At 39.8% G+C, this 27,307-nt stretch overlaps 1 protein-coding gene and 1 long non-coding RNA gene across 5 annotated transcripts in view; one reads left to right on the plus strand and one right to left on the minus strand.

Moving 5' to 3' along the window:
- Positions 1 to 1,253: 1,253 nt before the first annotated feature.
- On the minus strand, positions 1,254 to 8,690 carry LOC117667152 (uncharacterized). The gene is made up of 2 exons (XR_004591981.1): positions 8,595 to 8,690; positions 1,254 to 1,554 (listed from the first exon to the last, which is right to left on the minus strand). It is a non-coding gene; the product is annotated as an uncharacterized LOC117667152 (long non-coding RNA).
- Positions 8,691 to 18,765: 10,075 nt separating this feature from the next.
- TPP2 (tripeptidyl peptidase 2) overlaps positions 18,766 to 27,307 on the plus strand; it is a 63,424-nt gene continuing 54,882 nt past the window's right edge. For all 4 annotated transcript variants that reach the window (XR_015734560.1, XR_015734561.1, XM_034418058.3 and 1 more), the window contains exons 1-4: positions 18,766 to 19,530; positions 24,049 to 24,177; positions 25,432 to 25,527; positions 27,197 to 27,301. Coding sequence is in view for 2 of the 4 variants with exons in the window: in XM_034418058.3 (XP_034273949.1) it covers positions 19,366 to 19,530; positions 24,049 to 24,177; positions 25,432 to 25,527; positions 27,197 to 27,301 (495 nt within the window). In the remaining 2 variants the exon portion in view is untranslated. The remainder of the gene's footprint in view (positions 19,531 to 24,048; positions 24,178 to 25,431; positions 25,528 to 27,196; positions 27,302 to 27,307) is intronic.

The following is a 27,307-nucleotide window of genomic DNA, read 5'->3' on the forward strand; positions in this document are numbered from 1 at the left end:
CCTGGCTTAAAGAAATTAGAACTAGCATAAAGAAATCAGAACTGAAATGGTTTAAAAGGCTTTACTGTTAAAGATAGTTGCAAACACATCATTAGAAACCAAAATCACTTTACTTCGGCCATGTCATGTGTGCAAATTAATTGGAAAAAATCAGTGATAGGAATGCTTAATGGAACAAGAAGAAGGAGCAAGCAAAGAATACACTAGCTTGATAATATAATAACTGATGCAAATATGAACATCCAACAACTGAAAGTTGTACTTCACAGGGTAACATGGAGAGTACTTGCCTATAATGTTGCTAAGAATCAGACCTGACCAGTAGTGGGATTCGAATTTTTTATTTAACAGTTTTGTGGGCATGGTATGGCTTGGTAGGCGTGACTTGGTGGGCATGGCAGGCGAAAGATACTGTAAAATCTCCATTCCTTCCCCACTCCATGGGAAGGTTACTGCAAAATCCCCATTTCCTTCTGATCAGCTGGGACTCGGGAGGCAGAGAATAGATGGGGGCGGGGCCAGTCAGAGGTGGTATTTACTGGTTCTCCGAACTACTCAAAATTTCCGCTACCGGTTCTCCAGAACTGATCAGAACCTGCTGAATACCACCTCTGGACATGACTGAATGGTTAAAACAACAATAATCAGGATGTTGACCAACATATCAACATTTGAACAGAGTATTTAATGGTTCACATTTCTGTCTTTTTAGTCAAAGTTTGGAAGTTGAGTCATGGTAACTGGATTTCTTTTTGGTTTGAAATGTTTTGCTGCTTATCTGAGTAGCTCAGGGTGTCAAACTCACGGCCCATAGGCCAGATGTGTCATGTGCTGGCTCCGTCCCCACCCGGTTTAGCAAAGTGAGGAAAAGTCCTGATACATCATGTGACGATGCCGTGATGATGCGAGTTTGACACCCTGGAGTAGCTTCTTCACTTTTAGTCAAAGTATTTCTAATGAATTGTCTCTAAAACGTTCATTGGTTCATTGATTCATTCATTCACACATACATGCACATGCAAATACCCATTTATACTTTTGCAAGAGCTGTTCATTTAAATCACTTTTTGTTTCCTTTTCCTCTTTAAGCACAGTAAATTATGTCTGAGGACTTGGTGTGGTTAGCTAGTTTTATATTGATGTGTACAGGTTTGATAGTCAATCATTTGTGTACTGAAATGGAACTTTCTCAAACAAGAGTCAATATATCATTCTACCAGTTGAAAAAACGTAGCAAAGGGTATAGCAAAGCGTAACATATATTATGTTTATTATAAATGCACAGATATTCATACCCTTCTATGTCTCCGTCATGAGACATTAGGAAGAAAATGTTTCACCAGACAATTCATTTCCAGCTTCTTGTTAATAACACATAAATAGCAAATTCAGAAAGGAGTAAAAAGCTTTTGCTTGCCACAGAGTTAGGAAAGCTTTACGAAGAATTCCTGGTGGACCGAACCTGGGTTTCACAAATAACAGCATCAAGTCGAGTATTTTTTGCTTGCTGATACTTACTTTCAAGCATCTTTCATGTAAGCACTGTACATTGTTCTAAAGGTAAAATATAAATATAATCAATCAATCAATGAACTGTCAGCAGGATGACAGCAATGCCATCAGCTTTTTAAAGGGATGATTTCAATGAGGATTTGACAGCACAAGTTATTTTATGAGGGAAAAAATACTGCTCAGCTTGAATTTCTGGAATTTGACGGATTGGTAAAAGCAAGACTGTGTCAGGACAAGGAGCATATGTCATCAGCCATTCACCCATCACTTTAATTTCCTATGTGTTGACAGCATTATTAGCAACAAATACAAATTAACAGCTCTCTTATGCTAAATCTCGTTTTATTTCAGAATTTGAGCCTGGTATAATATAAGCTTTGTAATGACAGGTTCTGTATATATCAGTTGCATGAAGATTGCCTGTTTATTATTATATTTATTTACTTTTGGTCTAAGACCATGTCATAAAATTTAAAATACAGCTCACCTTTCATTCATCATTGGCTTAACAATTCACTTAACAACTGTGGCAAGAAAAGTGGCAAAACGGGGCAAAATTCACTTAACAAATGTCTCATTTAGCAACATAAATTTGCGGCTCAATTGTGGTTGCAAGTCGAGGACTGCTTGTACTTCCTTTGATACCCTGGATGTCATGAGATGCCACCTGTCACTCGCCTGGCATCTCAAACTCTTTCTCAGTCTTTCCCTCTCTCTCTGACTATTGGCTCACCTCTGCCATCCTCTGGTTCCCTTCTTGGCCCGCTCTCTCAGTTCGCCTGGCTCTCCTGCTTGGCCTCTCTCTCTCGGTCGCTCAGCTTGCCTCTTGCTGCCTTCCTGGTTCCTCAGTCTCCTTTCTGGTTGCTCACCTCGCCTGGTTTCTAGCTCGGGTTGGGGCATAGAGCCGAAGTCAGGGCTGGAGCGCAGAGAGAAAGACTTGATTTTGACAATCGGATGAGCCGGTGAGCGCCCTCATGGCTCTTTCTCTCCCTTTCTGCCTCAATCTCCTCTGCTGCTTTTCCGCCACTATTTTCTCCACTCTTTTCTCCGCCACTCCTCCTCCGCTGCTGTCTAACCCTCTACTTGCCTCTCCCTCTGCCACCATTTCCCTGCTTGCCCGTCTCTCTTTGCCTCCCTCTTCTCTGTCACAAATTCTTCACTTACCTCCTTCTCCTCGGTTCCCCATTTCCCGCCAAATGCTCTCCTTTTAAATTCTGCCCTGTGCTGCCCTTTCCCCCCAAATTTCAGCAGTCCACAGGCGTACAACACCATGATCCGAACACCAGCCAGTCCGAAGCGACTTTACCCGCGCTACACATTTCTTCTCAGAATGGCTTTGTTAGAGAAACTAAAGATTATTTAGCCTCTTAAGTCAAACAATAGGGAAAATATTTGAAAATAGTCTATAAGCACAGTTTTGACCTACAGATCAAGATATATCTAGATTATTAAAAAAAGACAGACCTAAATTGTTAGGCGGCTCCTTCAACTGAGCTGCCTCCAATTTAAAAAAATACAGCTTCTGCAGTGGTTTAAATACAGGTAGCCTTTCGATTCATGACCACAACTGAACCCCAATTTTTTGTTGTTAAGTGAGACATTTGTTAAGTGAGTTTGGCAACTTTTCTTGCCACCATTGTTAGATAAGTTGATAAGTTAGTAACCTGGTTGTTAAGTGAATCTGACTTCCCCATTGACTTTGCTTGTCAGAAGGTCACAAAAGGAGATCACATGACCCCAGGACACTGCAACGGTCATAAGTATGAACCAGTTACCAAGCATCTTAATTTTGATCACATGAACATGGGCATGCTGCAATGGCTGTAACTGAAAAATGATCATAAGTCACATTTTTCTGTGTTGTTGTAACTTCGAATGGTCACTAAATGAACTGTGGGAAGTCAATCAGTGGTGGGTTCCTCCCAGTTCAGCCCGGTTCGGCCAAGCCGGTAGTGATGACGATATGACGTCACCGAACCGATTCTCTTTGTTCGGGAGCTGGGCCCTCCCGCCCCCCCGCGTTATTCTTACCTTTTATTTGGCCCCGCCCCCAATCTATTTGCTGCCTCCCGAGTCCTAGCTGATCGGCTAGAAGGAAAAAAAACTGTTTAAACTCTTGCCGCAGGGCTTCAAAGGGCCACCCTACAGCTGATCAGTGTTAAAAGGCAGTGTGGTGGTAGACCGGTGTCTCCAAAAACAAATGAGTAGACCGGTGCCTCCAAAAACAAATGAGTAGACCGGTGCCTCCAAAAACAAATGAGTAGACCGGTGCCTCCAAAAACAAATGAGTAGACCGGAACGCTCCGAGAACAAATGGGTAGACTGGTACAGCTCTGCAAGCAGTTAAAAGCCTGGTAGACCAGTACCTCTGCTAAATCCTAACGAATTGTCACATGACCATCAAACCACGCCCACAAAATAAGCCATGCCCACAGAACCAGTAGTAAAAAAATTTAGAACCCACCCCTGAAGTCAATGACTATCTGTGTTTAGCTTCTTAGGTCAAACAATAGAGAACATATTTGAAAATCGTTTATAAGCAGAGTTTCAACATACATATCGAGATATAACTAGATCACTAAAAAAACAAAAAACAGATCTGCATAAGAGCTCTCTAAATTGTTATTTGGCTCCTCCAATTGAGCTGCCTCCAATTTAAGAAATTACAGCTTCCACGGTGGTTTAAATACAGGTGGTCCTTGACTTACTATGCTGTCAAGGAGAATTATTCAACAATGGATGTTGCAGAGATATTTACAACAAAGACTTTGGAACTTTGGAAATGAGATGCAATTGCTGGGAAAATTCCCAATTAAAAAAAACTAAGGTTTCATTATTAAGAACCAAATGAGGGTATTTGATCCTGGACTGATCAGAGATAATGATGTAATTTGTGGTGAATAAGAAACTATAGACTTTCTATAAATAAATTACAATAATGGCGTTCTCTGTGGGTGCTCCCACCCTCTGGAATGAGTTGCCTACCGAGCTCCGGACGGCTCCTGATCTCCGCTCCTTCCGTCGGGACCTGAAGACTTGGCTGTTCAAGCAAATAGGCTGACTCTGATTCTGGGTTTTATTATTTATTAGTTAATTTGGTTTAAAATGGGATTTTGTTGTACATGTTTTTAACTTGTGTTCGCCACCCTGAGTCCTTCTGGAGAAGGGCAGCATATAAATACATGAAATAAATAAATAAATAAATAAATAAATAAATAAATAAATAAATAAATAAATAAATAAATAAATAAATAAACTTCGCTGTTGTTTAATCTGTTAACTATTTTTTTCCTTTCACATATGCAATCTATGACAGGTCAGTTGGGTTGCAAATTAGAGGTAGCAGCTTATAAATTTTGGACCTGCTTTGCAAGGGGGGCTATTATTGTTGTAATATAATTTGTCAGTGTTCAGCTAGGGGGGGATAATATGTCTTTTGTTTTGTTTTTTAATCTTTTGTCTAGTTTTGTTTCATCTCTGTTTCATTTTTTTTTCTTTTGGATTTTGTATTTTAATTTTTGGAGTAAAATAAAAATTGTAAAAAAGAGAGAGAGAGAGAGATGCAGCAGGAACGATCTAGTTTGGCATCATAAAAAGATGGACAAGTCTATTTTTGAACCAACTCTGGGTAGCAGAAGGATGACCTGTTCCCATAGGAGCCTGCCTATTAATGGATAATATCTTTGCAGTCAACATCGCCCAAAATACCCTGGCTGTATTTTTGGCATTAACCTAGGTAAATAAGGGCTTGGATATTTTGTGGCTCATTGTGTTCTGTTACCCTAGTCTAGGGGTGTCAAACTCAATTTCGTTGAGGGCCACATCAGGATTGAGTTTGACCAGTAGGGGGTTTCAAATAATCTCAGTACTGGTTCGTTGAAAATGCGAGAGCACGTGTGCATGCATGCATGCATGGCTTCCGTGCATGTGTGCGTGCACGGCTTTTGCACGTGTGCCCGTGCACAGCTTTCATGCATGCGCCTGTGTACAGCTTCCATGGATGCACCCGCATACGACTTCCATGCACATGAGCGTATACTGCTTCTGCCACGCGGTGAGGCTCAACCAAGCAACTTTTCTTGGCCTGCTCCCCTCCATCTCTGCTCTCCAGGGCAGTGACTGCTTCTCTCTGCACTGCTGGGACAGCGTCTTGTACAATTTAGCAGCTATGAGCCGCTGCTGCTTCTCTGTGCCGCAGTGCTTTCTGGATGGGACTTAGAGGAAAGCGGCAGCTCACAGCTGCTAAATTGCACAAGACATTCTCCCAGCCAGAGTAGCAGTGGAAAGAAGCAGCTGCTGACCCGGAGAGCACATGGAGTGTCTCCGTGAGTGACTGAGGCTCGGCAAGGGATGGAAGAAGCAGCTGCAAGATCTCCGCTGCAGCGTTTTCCAGATGGGACTTCTTACAGGTAAGAGGAACCATCCGGTCCATTCCCAAACTGCTTCAGCCCTCCTGCATCCACATCACCTCCCCCACCCCCACGGCCCTTCAGCCTAGCATGGCAGGTTGCAGGCCAAATAAATTGCTTCGGCCCAGGGGGCCATAATTTGAGGCCAGAGGGGGTCAGCATGCAGGCGGAGGCCCAGGGCAAGGCCAGAACAGGGGAATGGTGTGTTCCCTGACCCAGCCAAGGTGAAGAGCAAGCAGGCAGAGGCTTGGGGACAAGACTGGAGCCAGGGAATGGTGCATCCCAGGACCCACCTGACGTGGTAAGCAAGCGGGTGGCATGCTTACCTTTGGTGAGCAGAGCGGGTGAGGTGCGGAGGTGAGGCGCGAAGATTAACTGGGCCATGTGGCAAAGGCAAGATATATAGGGTGGGGTGGTGAGGGGTGGGCGGGGCGGGGCCAGCCAGTGGTGCAATTTGCCGGTTCTCCGAACTGCTCAGAACCATTACTACTGGTTCAGTAGAACCGGTCCGATCCGGCTGAATACCACCTCTGTGTTTGACCTTGGAGGGCCATGGTGGGCGTGACCTGGGACCACACTTCTGCAGACATGTTTTATAAACTTATAAAAATAGGGATGCATACATTTCTGTGATTTTATTTTTTTTAATACTTACTTGATCTACTTGATCATCTTATGAGAGGAAGACCAGATCAAGAAACTGACTCCATAGGAAGACTAGAACTATAAATTATTGACATAGGCTATAGTAACAGAATCCTGCAAGCCTGAAAGGTAAAATATTTTACTTTTCCTCCCTTTTATAACCTTCTGAGTCAAGGATGGCCTTCTGGAGGACTCCAGAGGCTGTTTTGGCCTGGAAGGCCTCCTGCAGCACTCCAGAGGCCCTGTTTTGGGCCTGGAAGGCTTCCTGGAGCAGTCCAGAAGCCAAAAGCAGTTGTGGGGGGGGGGCACGTGCCCCACCTATGCCCCATTTTTGCTAACAGAGGCATCGCAGGCCAGTCCTTTGCAATTTCCAGACCAGCTCTGCAGGCCAGATCTAAGCACCCCATGGGCCGGATCCGACCGCGGGCCTTGAGTTTGACACCCATGCCCTAGTCAGTCTGATTAGTTTACGGTTCAGTGTGACATCATTTCATAAGTATTTGCTTATCAGTATTAGTATCAGCTAATTTGTTTGAAATGGTACAGGGCAGTGATGGCGAACTTTTTCAGCACTGAGTGCCCAAACCGGTGAGTGTGCACCAGAGCATCGGAAACCCGAAGACCAGCTTGCCGGTGTACACATGCTTGTTTTTTGGCCATTTTCCAGGCCGTTTTTGGGCTATTTTTGACCCCCAAACGGCCTGGAAAATGGCCAAAAAGCAGGCCATTTTTTGGGCTGTTTTGAGGCCGTTTTCTGGCACCCCTGCGCCCACAAAGACCAGCTGGCCATCACATATGTGCACAGCTGAAACCAGAAGAGCAGCTGGCGATGGCATGTGTGCCCATGGAGAGGGCTCTGCGTGCCACCTCTGGCACACGTGCCATAGGTTCACCATCATGGGTATAGGGTTTCCTGCCTGAGCAGGGGGTTGGACTAGAAGACCTCCACGGTCCTTTCCAACTCTGATATTCTGTTAATTCTAGTTAGTGTTCTGGAAAACTCCCTGCTCTTTGCAGGGAATAGGAAGATAGCTTTTACAGCTGTGTTTAAATTTTGGCACTCATTTTGCCTCTATACTATCTTTCAACAGATAGTAATGACTTTTTTTGTTTAAAGGCTTGTAAATAAATGCTTTCCTAAACTGTTTTAATGGACTCTGAGGTTTGTGGTTGAATTGCTGCAAATTATTTTAATGTTTTTTTGCCAGTTCCAATATTTAGCATTCTGTTACATGGGATGTCCAAATTGCTAATTGAATGGAATATGTTAAGTGCCTTCAGCAATTTGGAGTTAAAATGGAATGTGGACATTCCAAACAAATGGTTTCTCAGTGCCATTAATCAACAAGCATTATGCAACTATTCCATCATTTTTCTTTCAGTGAGTTTTGTTTTGCTAAGAACAAAGATAGAATAAGCATTGTCAAGGAGAGTTACAAGTACAAGTTAACAATTTCTGTCTCAAGGTTGACTCAGCCTTCCATCCTTCGGAGATCGGTAAAATGTGGACCCAGATTGTTGGGGACAATATGCTGATGATGTAAACCAATTAGAGAGGGCTGTAAACAGGGGTGGGCTGCTGGGGGTTCGCAGGGGTTCAGGAGAACCTCTAGCTAAGATTCTGTGCAGTTCAGAGAGCCCCCAAATCCCACTCCCGGCTGGCCCAGCCCAGCCCACCCGCCCCTCCTAGGAGTCTCCATGCCGCCCGTTTTGGATGCAGGTAAGTGCAGGGCACGCACAGAGGCTCAGGGAGGGTGAACAATGAGCCTACCAAAAGTTCAAGCGGGCCTCCGGAGCTTGGGTAGGCCGTTTTCGCCCTCCCAGAGGCTCAAGAAAAACCTCTGGAGCCCAGGGAGGGCAAAAACAAGGAGGCCAACTAGGACACGCCCACCATGGACATGCCCACCCAGCAACCAGGCAGAGAACCGTTTGCTAAAATTTTTGAAGCTCACCCCTGGTTGTAAAGCACGGTGAAGTGGTATATATGTCTATAATCAAACACAAGCTAGAGCTACAATTAGAGTCTACCTCATGGCTATAAGGGTGGTGAAACATAATCCAATTCAAGATGCTGAATATCACTTTTAAAGCTCTTCATGGCTTAGGATCAGGATACCTGAGATACCATCTTCTTCCAGTCATTTCTATCTGTCCAATCCAATCTGACACAATGGACATGCTCCAGGTCCTATCAGCCAACGAATGTCAACTGGCCAATACCAGGAAGTATGCCTCTTCTGTCATAATGTATACTCTCTGGAACACTCTCTCTCCTGAATTTAGGATAGCAATAGCAATAGCACCTATTCAGCACCGCTTCACGGTGCTTTACGGCCCTCTCTAAGCGATTTACAGAGTCGGCATGTTGCCCCGATAATCTAGGTCCTCATTTTACCGACCTCAGAAGGATAGAAGGTTGAGTCAACCTTGAGCCAATGAGAATCGAACTGCTGGCAGTCGGCAGAATGAGCCTGCAATACTGCACCACCAAGGCTCCAGGATGGCTGTTATGTGCCCAGGTCTGTGCTGTTATGTGTGAAGGGTCCCTTTTCTCGGTTATGCTGACACCAACAAATTATCGTATTACTTGGCTGCTACATGCCTTTACATTTTTTTAATTAATGTCTTGTTTTTATGATTGTTGGCCACCCAGAGTCATTGCTTTGAGATACGAGCAGCTATATAAATTTTATTTGTTTATATCCCACCTTTCTTATTTTTATGAACAACTCAAAACAGAGAACATAACTAATACTGCATCCTCCTCTTATTTTCCCCACAACAACCTTGTGAGATTAGTTGGGCTGACAGAGAGTGATAGATCCAGGCTCATAAGGCTGGCTTTTATGGCTAAGCTGGAACTAGAATTCATGGTCTCCCAATTTCTTGCCTGTTGGCTTAACCAAACTGGCTCTCTTTATTCAACTGAATGAATAATTTAGTAATATTAAATTCTGTAATTCAATAGCGAGACAGACAGACTTTCTCCTCAGGTATGTTGAATGTGCCTCAAAATCTATATCTCTGTAGGATAGATTCCATGACAGGTAAGGATTGTAAAGCTGCCTTCTCCCTGCCTTTGTGGTTCCCCATCCTCTAGAAAACAATGTACATTTGACACAATCAGTCACATCCTTGCCATCCAGTCCAATTAATATTCTGCCTTACTGGATTGGCTGTACATGTGTCCATTTGGATGAGTCGTTGTCAAGCTTGTTGTGGTTATGAAACTCGTTAGGCAGAACATGCTGGGTTGGACCAGCTTTCCCTGGGATTTGTATGGGTCCTTGATCCTGATGGACTGCTTTCTGGTTTCCACTTGATGCCATTACTACTATCATGCAGTGAAATGGCCAAGTTGATATGATAGGAGGCTGGAGTTCTCAGATCACTCCCAGAAGCCATTAAACCCTCCAGACCCATGTCCTGGTATGGAGAACTAGCTTAGAAGTTCCCATTGCCATCACCTATTTTTCAGCCAGTGCCTCATTTGGGTGTCCTATCCCAGATCAATTATGTAACAGAGGTTAGGGCAGTGAGGGCAAACCTTTTCAGCACCGAGTGCCCAAACCGGAACATGCATGCATGTGTGCATGCCAGAGTGCTGGAAACCCAAAGACCACCTCGCTGGTACACGCATGCCTGTTTTTTGGCCATTTTTCAGGCTGTTTTTCAGGCTGCTTTTGGCCTGGAAAATGGCCTGAAAATGGTCCCAAAAAAGTCAGAAATCAGACTGAAAAACAGCCAGTTTTGGGGCTGTTTTTGGCTGTTTTTCATGCCGTTGTCAGGCTGTTTTCCGGTGCTCCAGCACCCGTGAAGACCAGCTGGCTGGCATGCATGTGCGCCCCGGAAACCAATAGAGCAACTGGAGACGGTGCATGTGCCCATAGAGAGGGCTCTGCATGCCAGAGGTTCACCATCACGGGGTTTTAATTTAATTAATTTTTTTATTTATTTATTTATATGCCGCCCTTCTCCGGAGACTCAGGGCGGCTTACAATGTGCTCAGCAATAGCCTTCATCCTTTTGTATATTTATACAAAGTCAGCTTATTGCTCCCACAACTGGGTCCTCAATTTACCTACCTTAGAAAGGATGGAAGACTGAGTCAACCTTGAGCCTTGGCGAGATTCGAACCTGCAGTAATTGCAGGCAGCTGGTCTTAATAACCAGCTTAATAACAGGGTGCCTTAGACCACTGTACTACCAAGGCTCTTTGAGCTTTGTACTGTCTATCTAGTGGTTAAATGGTAAAAATGCAAGGAACTGAAATGACTTCAGTACTACAATCTCATAGCCATGTAGCATAGGTAGGAGTGAACAGATTATTTGGACCTTCTTGCCCTCACCAGATATAAAATTAAACTGCCTTTAAAAATAAGAAATATAAAATGTAAACTCTTTTTCAGCTTTAAGTACTGAAATGCCAACTAGTCAATGTTGGTGGAAATAAATGTTAGAGTGCTTAGTTGACCTGCAAACTTAAAAAAAGAAAATCAAAAAGAAAATATAGCATGCTAGGAAGACCACAAGATGGCACTTTTCTGTTCAAACAGGATGTTTTCTTGTCAGACCGAAATATTGCAACTTGATATTATACAGTAGACTACAAGGATATAAATACCAGTATCTTCATAACAAATCTGCGAAATGGATAAAAGCTGCAATCACATTTCAATCAATAGTTTGCACACAGAAATTAAAAATGGTTATGCAAATTAGACTTAGCATAGTTTCTGGATGAAGATTTGTATCTATTCCTAAAGAGGCAGATGACCCTAAAGAGTAATTCTCCTGTTCAATTACTTGTTCAAGAATGGAAATGCTCACAAAGATTGCAAGGATAAATTTAGAAGCCATTTTTTAAAAAAAATTGATTTATATGCTGCCCTTCTCTGGAGACTCAGGGCGGCTTACAATGTGTTAAGCAATAGCCTTCATACTTTTGTATATTTTTACAAAGTCAGCTTATTGCCCCCACAAACTGGGTCCTCAATTTACCTGCCTTAGAAAGGATGGAAGACTGAGTCAACCTTGAGCCTGGCAAGATTCGAACTTATTAATTGCAGACAGCTGGAGTTAAATTACAATGCATTAGTCTGCTGAGCTATCCAGGCTCCTTTTTCCAGTCTCAGCCCAGCGAAACCTATCCTTAAGTTTCCCTTTTCGAGTTTCCCTTTGGTTTTTAAAAGTCTCAGATCAGGTAGAGGGAGACACTGTGGTAATTTGATTCTGAATTATTCGAGAGTCATCCCCCATTTATGGATATGGATATGAATCTATGCTCTCTGGCATTTAAACTGGCTGGCTGTAAATGTCAGAGCCTGCAGCCTATCATCCATATTGTGGGTGAATACATGCATACACATAAATACACTAAATGGGTAAAGGCTAAACAAATCTGAGATTGCTACATGTACTGTATGCGTATAGTGGCTTTCGGGAATCAGATAAAGAACTCAAATAGAATCTTTACCTTGCATAATCAGATCTGACTTAGGTAGTTTTCTACACCAAAGTCAGCATCTGCCAGTATTTTTATTATTAGTTATATAGCCAGAAAGAGGTAAGCATTCCTCCACATTTAACAGTTGCACAGAATTGAAACCAAAGATTTGATCTGTTTATGGAAACTACATCTGCAGGTATCCATTATGCAAAATAATAATTAAAGTTATAGGAATCCATCTCTTTTGAACTGCTTGTGGCAGAAATAACTTAGCAAGATCCACAGTGCTGCAGAGGTGAAAGCATCTTGAGCTATTGAATGGAGGAGTCTGAACTCCTCTTTGTAATAAACATCACTGCAATCTGAGATGTTTAATAGGCTTCCAAAACCTCACATAAATAATTAATCAGGAATTTATTGCTTTTACCACTCACAACAGGAAAGAACTTCTCCCTGGAGAAAGTTAGAGGAAGCAATCATTTAAAAATTATTTATTAAATGTTGACAGGCAACAGAGGCCAAATTTAGAAGAGCAGAGATTGCTATTTAAATTTAAGGATATAGGGCAGAGAGATAATGATGCGGCAAAGCTAGGTAGTGAATTTTAGATTCCAAAATTAATAGTCTTATGAAAGAAGGGGGTAAAATCTCCCTGTGGAAAGTCATACGTATTAGATAGAAATAAACCTAAGTTTCTTATAGAAAACAATGTGGTTAAAATAATAATAATAAAATAGATGTAATAAAAAAAGAAAGCGAAAGTGGTATGGCAAAAGAAAAGAAAGGTAGTACCAATAGTAATAGGCACTTTGGGTACAAGCCCAAAACAAGTGGAGCACCATTTAAACACCATTGTCATTGACAAATTCATCAGTCAATTACAAAACACAGCTTTACTCAGAATAGCTTATGTCCTGGGATGATATCTTTAACACCATCAAACATCCACATCTGTTTATCCCAGGTCCTTTTGTCTACTCAGCAGGTAAACAAAAATGCCAAATCCAGTCTGAACATTTAGTTGACTATACAACAAAGCATAATAAAATAGAGATTTCTATTTAAATTTAAGGGAATAGGGCAGAGAGATAATTATGTGGCAAAGTTAGTGAATTTTAAATTCCCAATTTAATGGTCTTAGGAAGGAAGGGGGTAAAATCTCCCTCTAGAAACCATATGTTATACCTAAGTTTGTGGTAGAAAAGAACGGGGTTAAAAATAATAATAATAATAATGAAATGAAATAATGATGAAAAAAATAATAATAATGAAATCATGAAATATCGCGACCCAGCCATCGAAACTACACGGCTATGGATGAAACATGTAACAGTAATACCCATTGTCATCGGGGCAACTTGATACCATGTCCGAGAATTTTATAAAATACATCAAGAAATTGCAGCTTCCTGCATAACACCAGCGGAACTGCAAAAAACTGCGCTACTTGGAACATTGTACATCTTAAGATGATACTTGGTTGATACCTAGGACACTGGCAGCAACCCGTATCAACCATTAGCCAATGGCATTTGTGATGCATTTTTGAATGTTCAGTTGACTGAGTTTCATGTTTAATGAATAAAGTAAATAATAATAATAATAATAATAATAATAATAATAATAATAATAATAATTATATTTGTCAATACATTTTTAAATATTCAGTTGACTGAGTCATGTTTAATGAATAAAAGTGTATGATAATAATAATAATAACAAGAACAACAAGAGCAGAGTAGAAGAGAAGAGAAAGAACTGAAGAAGATAACAAAATACAAAGAACTGCAAACAGAAATAGAATGTCTGTAGCAAAATAAAGCCAAGGTAAAGGTAAATAAAGCCAAGGAACACCATTGGCATTGACAAAATCACTATTCGTCAATTGCAAAAGGCAGCTTTATACAGAACAGCTTACATCCTGCAACGATACCATGAAACATCAACATCTGCCTATCCTAGGTCTTTGGGAAGGACTCAATAGTGTGAAAAAAATGCCAAATCCAGTCTAAATATCTGGTTGACTGTGCCCTTAACATTCCCAATACCTGTTTCCTCTGCTCAATTTGCCAGGGCCAGATTCACACGCTGGGGTAGAGAAATGCTTACCACACTAGTAATATATCAGAGGAATTGAAAAGAATTCTGTAAATACTGTTGGGTAACTTCACACCCCTGTAGGTTTCCACTTTCCTGCCTCTAGTACCAAAACTATCAATAAACTAATCTGTGCTTCAATGGAATTGTATCCTGGTCTCAGCTCAAATGCACCTCATAAGAAAAAAAATCCTTCATGCGTAGATGAAATCTGAACCTGTGCCTATCAATTGAAATAATATCTTTACTATTTCCATATACAAAGAGAAAGAAAGCAAGAATGCAAAAATACCAGAATTATTTTGTTAAACATGCCTGAAAGGTATTTGGCAGAATTTTGATTAAAATTCTATACAAGTGATTCCAATGAGCAACATTTGGGATCAACAAAGTACCCATGGCAGGCAGGAAGTACACAAACTATGATTTTGCTCTTTCAGATTACTGAAAAATATATCAATGCGGATATATGAAAATATATCCGCCTTGAGTCTTCGGAGAAAGGCGGCATACAAGTTGAACAAATAAATAAATAAAAAGAGGAGGGAGAAAAGAGAGAGAGGAAAAACTCATTGTTTTAACTTTTAGACAAGATTCTTGCAGCAAGAAGGGCGGCAAACAAATTTAATTAAAAAAACCTATAAATAAATATCACAATCCATATAAATAATCATATGATCTCTTCAATTACATTCATTTAAAATGTGATCAGAAAAAAGAAAATCTAATGCCTTGTGTTGTCTTACACAGCATAAGAAGCATGTTTTGCATACACAAAAGTCTTATAATGCTTATTTTGTCAATGCTATATTCCAGTGATGGTTAACCTTTTCTGGACCGAGTGCCCAAAGCACACATACGCGCGCACGCAAATTTGCATGCGCCCAAACCTCCAAAATGCAATATGCACGCACCTGTCCATGTGCCCCGCCCCATGCATGCACGCCCCTGCATATACCCCAACCCCTGTGCATGCACGGCAGAGACCTGACTACTAGCTGGCCGGCGGGAGGCACACACACATGCATGGCAGAGCTGAACTGGGGCGATGGCTCGTGTGCCTACAGAGAGGGCACTGCATGCCACCTGTGGCACGGGTGCCATAGGTTTGCCATCACGGCTATATTCATACCTAGAATTTACAGCCCTGCCTGATTATAGAAATGAAAGATTTCGTCTTTTAGAATAGAATAAGAGAGATGGAAGGGACCTTGGAGTCCAACCCACTGTTCAGACAGGAAACCAGAGGTGGGATTCTACCGGTTCACACCAGTTCACTAGAACTGGTAATTAATTTTCTAAGCAGTTTGGAGAACCGGTTGTTAGAAGAAATCTCTTGTTTTTTTCTACTTTACAGGGTTAATCCTGTAAGGAATTACAACATTCTGGTGTTGTTTCTAGCCTAATCTTTATTGGCCTGCTTACAGAAACTGCTTCTCCATTAACCCTTATCACATTCTTGGCAGTACGCCTAGACTTACTGTTGCCTGAGCTTCTCCGGAGGGTTTTTTTTTTTTTTTGCTGGTACTTTTTTTTTTCTTTGTTGGTACTTTGCTTGACTTTCTTAAAGGGGAAGGGTTGTTTTAAGCTTTTTACACTGCTGTTGGGAGGAAATACTCCCCTGTTGGGAGTTCTTCCAGCCGGGATGCAACGATCAGCAAGAAATAATTGAATAAAGAAGCAGAGCTGCCAGAAAGAAGCTTTTAATGACAAGGAATCAAAATGAGTGACATTCAGCAAGGCTTCTTGGCTAGCTAGAAAGATTGACATTCAAACGTGAGTTTACATACCTTTCTGGCATTTAGTCTAAAAACTGGTTTTTGGTGAAGTTTAATTCTGTGCTTGGTGATATTTAATCCTGTGTTTATTGATGGGATAACTTTCCCTATTCAGCTTTGTTTGGAAGGAAAAATATTAATCTCTGTTCCTGAAAAGAAGCAGCTTCAGAAATCCGGATAGTTCCTGTGTCTATTTGTTCTGGTAATTGGTTTAACAAGCAATAGCTACTGCGTTTGCTCCTTTGCTTCATTCTAGTGTTAATTGCTTTTTTTGTAGTTAGGCGTATCTCAAGTGCTTTTTCTATCTGGGGAGGGGGTCTTCCTTCACTGCTTTAGTGGTTCTTGGCACTGTCCTTTTGGGGTGTACTTCCAAGAGGCAGGATGCAAACTTGGCACTGATTTTTTTACTGCCTTTCTGGGGGGCATATGATCTTTCCTTAAATCTGGATGATTTCTTTAGGATATCTTATGAGGTGAGTGAGACCAGCTGGTATCTTTAAGTGGTGCAAATGGATCTAAGGATTGCTTCTCCTGGGTGTGCTCTTTCTGGAGAGCTTAAATGACCTCTCTGCTAAAGGGTTTCACTTTATGAGCAAGAGTTGGCTGTTGATAGTTATCATTGCATTTTAACTATTTTAATTCCTCAAGGTGCTCTGGCACCCTGCCTGATTTGTAACTCCGGCTTGCAGGTATTTCTAATCTAATGATTGGTATTTAGGGCAGCTTTTTGCAAGCAAAGAAGCTTTTTGTATTTTTGTACAGGTAATCCTTGATTTACAACAGTGACCATTCAAAGTTACAATGGCACTGAAAAAAGTGACTTATGACTGTTTTTCACACTTACAACCGTTGGAGCATCCCCATGGTCACAAGGCCAGGCAAGGTGAAGCACCTCTTGACATGAGTGACATCGAGTTGGCCACGCCCACCCAGTCACATGACCAAGCCACGCCCACCAAGCCACACCCACAGAACCGGTATTAAAAAAAATTAAATCCTATCATTGCAGGAAACCCTATATCATTTCAGACAAATGGTTGTCCAATCTTTTCTTAAAAATTTCCAGTGTTGGAGCATTCACAACTTCTGGAGACAGGAAGGAAGGAACGAATTCAAATGACAAAGCCAATGTTTTGAACAAACATCTGATCAACTCATTTTTGGTCACCACACCACAATATAACAGCCATTGTCCAGAACTCTTAAATGGCCATAGAACTGATCTGAAAGTCTTCTTATCTCTCACCAACCATTCCAATTACGGTATATGGTAGCATTTGAAGTGCTCTGAAGTAACTGAAGAACAGCTTTTAGAAATTTTGACTGTATAAGCCTAGGAGGTAAAATCAGAAAAAAGCTGCATGTTTACATTCTCGCTTTTCTGAAAAGGTTTTTTTAATAATGTTTGCACTCTTTACTGTTTCTTAAAGTTACCGTACAAATATATTTTAAAAAATAACTTCAAATGATATACATTTCCTACTGTACAAGGGATAAGGGTTATTACTCAAAAATGATGCTTATTTTGAAATGAAAAAAATACATCTGAACAAAATTATACAGTGGTGAAAAGATAATTGCAGTAAATACTATGGAGGGAGGAGAAAGAAGAGGCAGGGTAAGAAAGTTTCTTTAGGAATCAGATTGATGGTAGGTATTCTTTTTAGTCCAGAGCAGTGCCCTGTGAATGTCCCAGTCTTGCACTTGGGTCTCCGTGGTCATCGTCCTTTTCCAGCACACATTCCAGGTATCCAATGTCTTTCTCTAAAACCATCTAAACCATGAGAGGGACCTTGGAGTCCTAGTGAATGATCACTTGAATATGAGCCAGCAGTGTGCAGCCGCCACCCAAAAAGCTAATACAATCCTGGGTTATAGAAACAGAGGCACAGAACCAAGATCACGTGAAGTATCAGTACCGTTTTATAAAACCCTAATAAGACCACACCTGAAATACTGCATCCAGTTTTGGTCACGTTACTACAAAAATAGATGTTGAGACTTTTGAAAAAGTTCAGAGAAGAGCAACTAAAATGATCAAAGACCTGGAGACTAAAACATATGAAGAACATTTGCAGGATTTGGGCTTGGCTAATCTAAGGAAAAGAAGAATTAGGGGCGATATGACAGCAGGCTTTCAGTATTTGAGGGGCTGCCACAAAGAAGAGGGGATCAAATTATTCTCCACAAACCACCATTCCAACAATGGTTGGAAACTAATCAAAGAGAGAAACAACCTAGAATTAAGGAGATATTTCCTAACAGTGAGGACAATGAACCAGTGGAACAGCTTGCCTCCAGAAATCATGGGCATTCCCATCACTGGTTTTTAAGAGACTAGACCAGTGTTTTTCAACCTTGGTAGTTTGAAGATGGGTGGACTTCAACTATCTTCTGGGAGTTGAAGTCCACCCATCTTCAAGCTTCCAAGGTTGAGAAACATTGGACTAGAGTCTAGACAGTCACTTATCTGAAGTAAACCCCCAAAATTTTAACCTAAGACTGTCTACTGTAGACCTCACCCCATTCCTAAGAGGTCTTTAAGGGGCGTGCTTAAGAGCACCAGTGTGCCTATCGTCCCTGTCCTAATGTTTCCTTTTATTGGTATCCATTTCATGTATTCATAATTATGTTTACATTTGTATCTGTTATCAAATACAAGCGTGACGAAAAATAAATAAAATAAATAAAAATAAATAAAAGTAGTATAGGTTCTCCTGCTTGAGCAGGGGGCTGGACTAGAAGACCTCCAAGGTCCCTTCCAGATCTATTGCCATCGCACTGCATTGCATTGCATTGCATTGCATTGCATCGAAGCGACCACCATCCCCGTCCCGCACCAGCGAACAAACAGCATTAAGATCTCGCGTTGTTTGAAATAAGACGAAGCCGAGCGCGGTGACTTTAATTACAACGAGAGTTGAAGCCACGAAAGAAGGAGAGAGCCTAAAGGCAGGGATGGCCAAATGGCCCTTTTACAACCTGTGGACTTCAACTCCCAGAATTCCTGAGACAGCCAAGGTTGTAAAAGGGCCACATTTGCCCAACCCTGCCCAAAAGGATTATTAACCTGCTACCCCTTTAAGAAACCCTTCCCCTTTCTCATTGGTCTACAGTCACGATCCACTACCAGCAAGAGCGAACCGCGCTGTAATTTGAGAGGCTGTTCCAAAGTCTCGCTAAACAAAGCCCAGGCACGATCAAATCTCCCTCGCAGGCGGAGAGCGCTCGTGACGTAGCACACCCGCCGGGTTGTGCTTATCGTTGCTATTGGCTAGGACGGCGGCGCATGCGCTCGGAGGGAAAAGAAGCCTGCGCCCTTTTTTTTCCCCTTTCCCTTCCTTCCTTCTGGAGCGTTTCTTTCTAAGAGAGCCGTTGCGTCACCTCGGGCTGCGCGGCACTTTCTTGTCTTTCCGTGTCGGGTTCGTGTCTGGTGTCTCCTTTAACCTCTCCTTCCCTCTCCCTTGTTTTCAACATGGCGGCGTCGGCTGGAGACGAGCAGTTCCCGTTTCAAGGGCTTCTGCCCAAGAAGGAAACCGGAGCTACCGCCTTCCTTTCCCGGTACCCGGAATATGATGGACGGGGTGTTCTCTTGGCCATTTTAGACACGGGTGTGGATCCCGGCGCTCCGGGCATGCAGGTGAGATGCCAACGGAGGTCTCCCTAGCCTTAAATTGTATTATTATTATTATTTCCCCCCTTTCTTTGTCTTATCTTCTTCCCGCTACAGGCAGTCCTCGACTTACGACCACAATTGAGCCCCCCCAACATTTCTGTGGCTAATGGAGACATTGATTGGTTCAAGTGAGTTTTGACCCGCTTTTCTTGTCCCCTGAATCTTTGCAGTGGTTAGATTAGTCACGGTTGTTAAGTGAATCCGGGTTCCTCCCCCGGTGGACGTTGCTTGTCAGAAGGTCGCAAAAAGGGGATTGCGTGATCCCAGGATGCTGCAACCCGTCATAAAAGTGAGTTGGTTTGATAAGCATCCGAATGCAAATCCCGTGACCACGGGGATGCTGTAGCGGTTGTAAGTGTGAAAAATGGTCATGTCATATTTTTTTTCAGTGCCGTTGTAACTTCAAATGGTCACTAAGTGAACCGTTGTAAATCGAGGACTACCTGTACTTCATACTTTCGGTTGAATAACAGTGTAAGAGAGATTTGTTTTTCACAGCATTTCCTCCCGCTGTTGCCCTTCAGCTGCCAAACCGCCTAGTTGAGCAGGCTTTGTAGTTCAATACATAGCAAAAAGCTAGATAATAGGCATGGAGAAGACACAAAGAAAGTTGAGTGGCCTTCTTGGTGTAAAATGTTGGTCGTCCTTGGGGAAAGGGGTTAAAGGCCTGCTTCCTTTGGAAAAGCTCAAGGAGAAAGTTTTAATTCAAAAAGGAGCTGCTTATTGGGATAAGAAAGACACAACCTAATTCATATCTTCTTTTTTTCCACTTGCGATTTTGGGTCAGGCAACTTTAGAATGATGGGATTTTTATTATTATTATTATCTCTTTTATTCATTAAATAGGAAACTCAGTCAACTGAACATTTAAAAATGTGTCACAAATACGATTGACTGGTACTAATGGTTGATACGGATTGCTGCCAGCATCCTAGGTATCAACCAAGTACCTTCTTAAGATGTACAATGTTCTGAGTAGCACAGTTTTTTGCAGTTCCGCTGGTGTTATTGCAGGAAGCTGCAATTTCTTGATGTGTTTTGTAAAATTCTTGGACATGGTACCAAGTGCCCCCATCATCATCATCATCATCATCATCATTATTATTGGCCTCTGAAAGCTTCTTTAAAATTTCCCCATAAGAAATTAAAGTAGCAGATGACAAGATGGCAAATAAATAAATTTATGTTCTCTGTGTATGGTAGCTTTGAAGCAGGTAAAGTAAAAATAATCTCAAAATAGCTTAAAGTCAGATGATTAACTGTATATCCATGTACAGGTAGTCCTTGACTTACAACAGTTCGTTTATTAACCGTTCGAAGTTACATTGACACTGAAAAAAGGGACAGGACCATTTTTCACATTTATGACCTTATGGTCACATGATTTACATTCAGAGGCTTGACAAGTGGTTCATATTTATGACGGTTGTGGTGTCCCAGGGTCATATAATTCTCTTTTGTGACCTTCTGACAAGCAAGTTAATGGGGAAACCAGATTCACTTAACAACTGTGTTACTAACTTAACAACTGCACAGATTCACTTAACCACTATGGTTAGAAAGGTTATAAAATGTGGCAAAACTCAATAAATGTCTCACTTAGCAACAAGGCATTTGAAAGGGATGCCTAATTTCACATGTCTCTTAAATGTTAAAATAGTTATGTCTTTGTAAGGCTTGTACATATTGTCGCATACTCCTTTCACTAATAATCCCAGTGGAAATTTTCTTTGTGCATAAACATCTGTACAAATCTTTGGCAAAAACCGAGGCTGCTTTGGTGTTTCAAAGAGGGGCTTTGTTCACGTTAACAAATGTTGTGAAGAAATTTTCAGATGTTTTACCCAGCCTTAATGTTTGTAGTTTGAATTTCCTTCACATGTTGTTATCAGTGGATGTTATATGCATTATATTGAAGTAAAGAGAAATGGGGTTGTTAAGTGAAGTATCAATAAAAGTGTTGCAGTCATCTTTATAAATTAGCAAGATTGTTATTATAAGTTATAATATTGAACTCTTTAAACTCTGTTACACATGAAATACTATGTTATTGAATGAAGTTGCTTCACCTGTACAAAATATAATTAAGAATTATGTGCGATCCTCTTAAAACTGGCTGAACTTGTAAATGGGATTGTGAAAACTGAAGGATGTCAAATTTCAGGAAAAAACAAAGAGTCAGGTATATTATTAAATGTTTTACGCACTTGCTGTAATTAATTCTTCATAGGTGGGAGGGGGGAAAAGCCCAAACTAGTTTTGCCATGCCAACAATTGTGCAATATTCTGAAACTATAATTGTGTTGACTGTGCTTGACACATTTAACAGTGATTAATTAATTGGAATTTAATTGTATGGGAATGCTTCAATTCATAATTAGCAGAAAGTTAAAGGATTTCTATGAGCATGTTACCTTGCTCTTGTCAAATCAAATTAAAAAACAGCCAGGCAGCAGTATAATTTTAAATTGAGATTTATGAAAGGCTTAGATGTAGTTATCAGGTTAAAAAAGTGATGACTATAGACTCTTTAAACTGCCCTTTGGTCGCTCTTGTTCAAATTCAGGTACATCATGTAATTTAAAACAACATTAATGAGGAAAGAGATGAGACTGAAGATGTTTAATTACTAAATGCAACATGGTTCATGGATTACAGGGAATGCATCTGGTCATATATGCTGAATCCTCCCCATTAACCTACATAGTTCCCTAACAGTTATAGTTTTAAAATTCTTATGTTGTCAGGCTGCAACCTTTTCCCCTGTTAAGGTACAGGAAGCAACTTGATTCAGGTTATGGTTTCTTTATTTTCAGTTAAAAGCCTTTTCCATTTAAAAAGCCACATTTTTTTCCATTGATTTTTTAATTGTTTAGTGAGATATTTGAGAGAGAGATCTGAATATCTCATCTATGTGTGTTCATAATATTTTGCAATTCATATATTCATTAATGGAATATGTGCATTTATATTTTGTCTTCATTGTCTAGAAAAATTGGTAAAGATGAAATTTTGATGTTTAGTTATTTTTGGATCCAATATTTACCGTAGCTATGCATGAATCCAAATGACCAAAAAAAAACAAAAAAAAACCCTTGGATGTTTGGAAAAGCTTGTGAAATCTCTTTAACTTTCTTGGGGAACAGTCATGTACCCTAGAATATAATTTAAGAAACATTGAATATAAAGTTACAATTAAACTTAGTGTTACTCTTTTATTATATGCATTTTGTAACATTTAATAATTCAGAATATAGGCCCTAAATTTCTGTTTTACAAATAAAACTCAAAATGAAATGTTTTAAAATATAATGTACTTGTCATGCTTTTGGAAAGTACAATCATTATGCAAATGGATTCACAATGTAAATTTTGTTGAAAAAGTAGCAAGTAAAAGTTCTTTGAGAGCAAGTTAGGGCCAGTGGTATGGTAACTGGGAATTATAAAATCTGGGTTCTGGTCACACCTTAGTCACCTGTAGTAACTAAGACTACAGATTTTGTGCCAGTCACTCTGTGTCTCTTCTAGCAAGAAGGCAGTGGCACACCACTTAAAAATATTACCAAGAAAACTAAACGAGGTTGTCCATGTATCAAACTTAAAGACAGACCAAAAAAACCCACCACCTTCAGTGTTGCCATCCTAAAAATTAAAACCTTAAATCTAGTCCATTACTTAAGGCTGAGTTTGGTTAGCGCTGCTTTTGCCTTAATCTGCCTCTTGTTACATATGAGATCTGTTAAACTGATTAAAATCCAATGGTAGGCAGCATACAGAATCCTGTAATAAAAACAAAAATTAAATAATTGGTTGTATTAAGCTTGACTTGAAAGCAATTATATTATTTAGTTTTGGATTAAGACAGTTGCTACAGTATCTTGCTTTGATGCTAAAGCTGCTTTTCAAATGAATTTTGCATCATTGTTTCATCATAGCCAATAAAAATCTGTCTCTGCTTTGTCGTATCCTTCCAGTTGATTTTCCATACTGTCTTCTTTGTGACAGTTTCCACTTTATCTTCTTCCTCTTACATAATTTGAATTCCTATTCCTCTCACTCTTTATAGGATGCATATTTATAAACTCTAGTGTACCAAGTGTTACCTTTGATTTTTATATATATAAAATATTTTTATTAAGCATTTTTCACCTTTACGTTTGTTTCAAACTCTCTAAAATGCATGTGTTATTGCTATTATAAAAATAATTCGTTTTAAATGACTAACATTGCATGATTGGAGAGGGTTGTCTTAATAGTTGTACCAAATTTTGGGAGAGACTCATAATCCCACAATAGTTTGTGAATTAATAAATTTATGTTGTCAATCAACTTGGCTTTAGAAAAGGCTGAATTACATTTATTAAAATAAATTTAGGCAGTGTCTGCTGTAACAGATAGCATTATTCTAATCCATGTAGCAGTTTTATTTATGTTATAAAATAGAATATTCATGTATCATATGTGCTTTTATTTATTGTCTAGATCACAACTGACGGAAAACCCAAGATAGTTGACATAATTGATACAACTGGCAGTGGAGATGTAAATACTTCAACCGTTACAGAAGCAAAAAATGGAGAAATTACTGGTCTTTCAGGAAGAATTTTAAAGGTAACAGTATTTGGGATTAAATTTTGATGTTCTCTTTTGAAACAAAACTTACGATATTGTCCAGCTGTATATGCGCATTAAGATGACTTGTTATGAGAAATTACCTTGAGCTGATTTAAAAATATAGTTGCATTCATATTTACCTCTACTTAAGTCATAATGTCTAAAAGCAAAGGATTTTTTTAAGAATTTACCATAAATATATGTCTGTTAAATATGTTTGATGGTAATATATTTACAGCCATCTGATGTTTTATAGCCTTATGTTTATTTGCAATAAATTGTGCAGTGTTTTGGATCTGGGGACAAAAAAAAATGCTTTGGAACCTGCGTGGATGCATTCATAGCACCTCTCTGCAAGACCTTAAAGAAAATACATTTCTTGAAAATTCACAAAATTTAGTTTAAAGAATTGCAGAAAGTTGCACCCCCACATTTTTCAAAGGGCCTATTTACCTTTCAAAGAAAAGCATTTCACAGTACTTATTTGCAATTTGATTGAAAGTTTTTCTCAACGAAGTATACCAAGGCTGTTATCTGCAGCCTCAGTCATATGTAGTGCATAAAGACAGTCCTCTACTTACAAACTTTGTGGTTGCAAACTTTAGCCAATAGTCACTAACCTGTCTCCAACTCCAACCTAAAAGATTCCCTAAAGATAGGAAAGGTTTTTTTTATAGTGCACTGTGAGCCTCCCATCAAGAACGATAGTTGTGTGTTGTAGGTAGAACACCTTGACTGAGTGGAGGCAGGTGAGGCCCCACTCAAAGAGGGTCCAAGCACCCCAAATGGGGAGAAGGTCAAGGTGAGGAGCAGAACTTGTAAACAGGCTACATTCCAAGAGGAACATTTTGTTAGTAAGTCCAATCAAGTACCAAAAAAATGCATAGTGCAGTTCTTATCTTACATAAGTTACATATTTTCTTTTCCATCCATTCGACCATAGATTTGATATTGTAGAGCTTTTATGTGAGAAGTTACATAATAGTACAGTTGTTTACAAGCAGAACATACCAAAAAGAGGAAAACAACTCAAATATTACTTTATATACAAACTGAAAACTTAGTGCCATATATTTCTGCAATTTATGCATTCCTTCTAAGGGTGAAGAAACAAATGTTGAACTAATGAGTATATACCCATTGAAATTAATTGTACCTGATGTTAATAGTTCTATTATAAATAGTTCAATGATTTCTTGAAGTGTACGAACCAAATATAATTTATGTTTCTCTTTTCTTTCCTTTTTTTAGATTCCAGATGACTGGATAAATCCTTCAGGAAAATTTCACATTGGCTTAAAAAATGGTTATGAATTCTATCCTAAAGCTCTTAAAGAGAGAATACAGGTATTATTTTATACTCTTTATCCTAACTTCGATTACATTTGAAGTAATTTTGAACAGAAAGAAAGAAAGAAAGAAAGAAAGAAAGAAAGAAAGAAAGAAAGAAAGAAAGAAAGAAAGAAAGAAAGAAAGAAAGAAAGAAAGAAAGAAATGCATTTACCGTATTTTTTGGAGTATAAGACGCACCGGAGTATAAGATGCACCTCCCTTTTTTGGTGAGGAAAAGAAGAAAAAGAAATTTCCCTGTCTCTGCCTCTGAGCAATTTTGCCTCCTTGTAGCAAACAGCAAACACCTGCTTTACTTTCATTTTCGTTTTCAGCATAGCTTGATTAGCACAAAGAAAAAAATCTGCTCCAGCAATTTACCTCTTTGCAGCAAGCAGCAGAGCCCTGCGCAAAGCAGCTGAGAGCAAATCAGCTGAGAGTCAATCAGTGGCTTAATTAGCCAATCAACTTGTGCTAATTAAGCTGTGCTGAAGCTGAAAGGAGCTGTTTCTTCTTGCTGTTTGCTGCAAGGAGGTAACTAAATTTTCACCCCCTTTTAGGGGAGAAAAAGGTACGTCTTATACTCCGAAAAATACGGTAGTTTGTTGTTAGTTTCTGCAAACACTCCATGCCGAAATCCTGCTTGGATTTCAGGACAGACCTTTTCCATCAAGACCCCAGAGACAAGAGGGAGTCTTCTTGGGCAGAAATTCTTGTGATCTTCCCATTCACTTTCTGGGGAAGGTGCCAAGGAAAATTGCAAATGATCATCACATGATCATGGGGCACTTGGCAACCAGTCGTAAGTGTGAATGGGTTTCCAAGTGCTCAGATTGCAATCATGACCGTGAGGGCACTGCAACAGCCATAACAGCCTGAACAGCACAGATGTTCAGAATTTCAAATGGTTTCTGAATGAATTAGAATTAGAATTCTTTATTGCCAAGTGTGATTAGACACACAAGGAATTTGCCTCCAGTGCATAAGCTCTCAGTGTACGTACAACAATAGCGATAAATCATCATAATCATTGTAAAAATTCATAAAATATTAGATACAACACTTAGTGATAGTAATGGATACTAAATAAACAACATAAATCAATCTAGGATACTAATTAAACAATTTAAATTGTAAGATATAAGCAACAAAGTTATAGTCATAAGAAAATAAGGTGATAGGCAATAGGGAAGATGAGAATAATGATGGTAATACTGCCTTTCTAGATAGTTTGACAGTATTTAATTCCCAGTATTGGAAATTAATTGTTTAGCAGAGTGATGGCATGGGGAAAAAACTGTCCTTGTGTCTAGTTGTTTTGACGTGCAGTGCCCTACAGCATTGTTATAGTGAATGTTCCTTAAGCAAGGAGTGCTTATACTAATATCTGTTGTTTGACGTGTTTGAGTTTATTTTTATTCCCTTTGAATTAAGAGAAAACACTGAAACTTTTTTTATAGCACTACCCATGCAGCAGCATTTTAAGCATTCTTGGGAGTTTGTTTCTACTTGTCTGTATTGATAAAGTGTTATAATATTGAAAATATTGCATGTAAAAAGCAAGATTTGAGACAATTGGTTCATTTCAAAGTTTACATCTGAGATAAGATATGGAATTTATTGTAGTAAAAAAAACAGTACAAAGTTTTGATATTTAAAAAAATCTATTACTATTTATTTATTTCAGAAAGAACGCAAGGAAAAACTTTGGGATCCTGTCCACAGATTAGCACTAGCAGAAGCATGTAGGAAACAAGAAGAATTTGAAGCTTCTCAACCCCCTTCATCACAGGTTTGT

This window comes from Pantherophis guttatus, chromosome 5 (genome assembly GCF_059756535.1).
Source record: "Pantherophis guttatus breed Tessera chromosome 5, ASM5975653v1, whole genome shotgun sequence".
Lineage (NCBI taxonomy): Eukaryota > Metazoa > Chordata > Lepidosauria > Squamata > Colubridae > Pantherophis > Pantherophis guttatus.